Here is a 707-nt window from a genome sequence, read left to right on the forward strand (position 1 = left end):
GCCGTTTCTTGAAGTCTTTTTTGTCTCGGGCATCAATATGATGGAGAAGCACAGAAGAAAAACTGAAATTTAACACTTATAAATCATCTATGACTACAACTGCTATGTGCAAAAAAATGAATACAGCTACAAATTTATATTTTAAAAACTTCTAACATTGAAGTTTATATTATTTTTATATCTCTATATTTTATGTATTTCTGAACATTTGAATATACACTGCTATAACTTATAGTTATCACCTACAATGACACTATTCATTATTCAGTTGGATTAAAGAAATTTCATTTTGCTTACCTGGCTTCATATTTCTCTACTGTGTATTTTTCTTTTCTTTCCTCTTCTGTCAAATGCTTGCCAATCAAGTGATCATAAAGCAAAGGATTACGTCGCTCCATTTCCTTCTCACTAAAGTAATCTCCTGACTTACGCAGTCTCTGCATTGCCCCATATCGTCTGTTCTTGACGGTAATTCTGTAGTAATGATGTGATCAAATGATTATTAATGCACCTATATGTGCATACCATTTTGTAATTATTACTTTCTGTTGCAAACATTCTAACTGGCTACTAACATTAAAAAATATATATATTTCTTGAAACATTTCTAATTATGTAAACTTTAAAACATACCATAAAAGGACAGTGTAATAAATATTTCCAATAAAATTTGAAGCTAATGAGGACCCTTTGCCATTAGAAAATTA

The 707-nt window shown here is 29.8% G+C and overlaps 1 protein-coding gene across 1 annotated transcript in view; it reads right to left on the reverse strand.

The window, feature by feature from the left end:
• LOC119587071 (coiled-coil domain-containing protein 97-like) overlaps positions 1-707 on the reverse strand; it is a gene marked incomplete at its 3' end in the record, with an annotated part of 2,361 nt that continues 1,654 nt past the window's right edge. The window contains 2 exon segments of the mRNA XM_037935817.1: positions 1-62; positions 298-474. Of these exon segments, the coding sequence (XP_037791745.1) occupies positions 1-62; positions 298-474 (239 nt within the window).

This window comes from Penaeus monodon, chromosome 22 (genome assembly GCF_015228065.2).
Source record: "Penaeus monodon isolate SGIC_2016 chromosome 22, NSTDA_Pmon_1, whole genome shotgun sequence".
In the NCBI taxonomy this organism is placed as follows: domain Eukaryota; kingdom Metazoa; phylum Arthropoda; class Malacostraca; order Decapoda; family Penaeidae; genus Penaeus; species Penaeus monodon.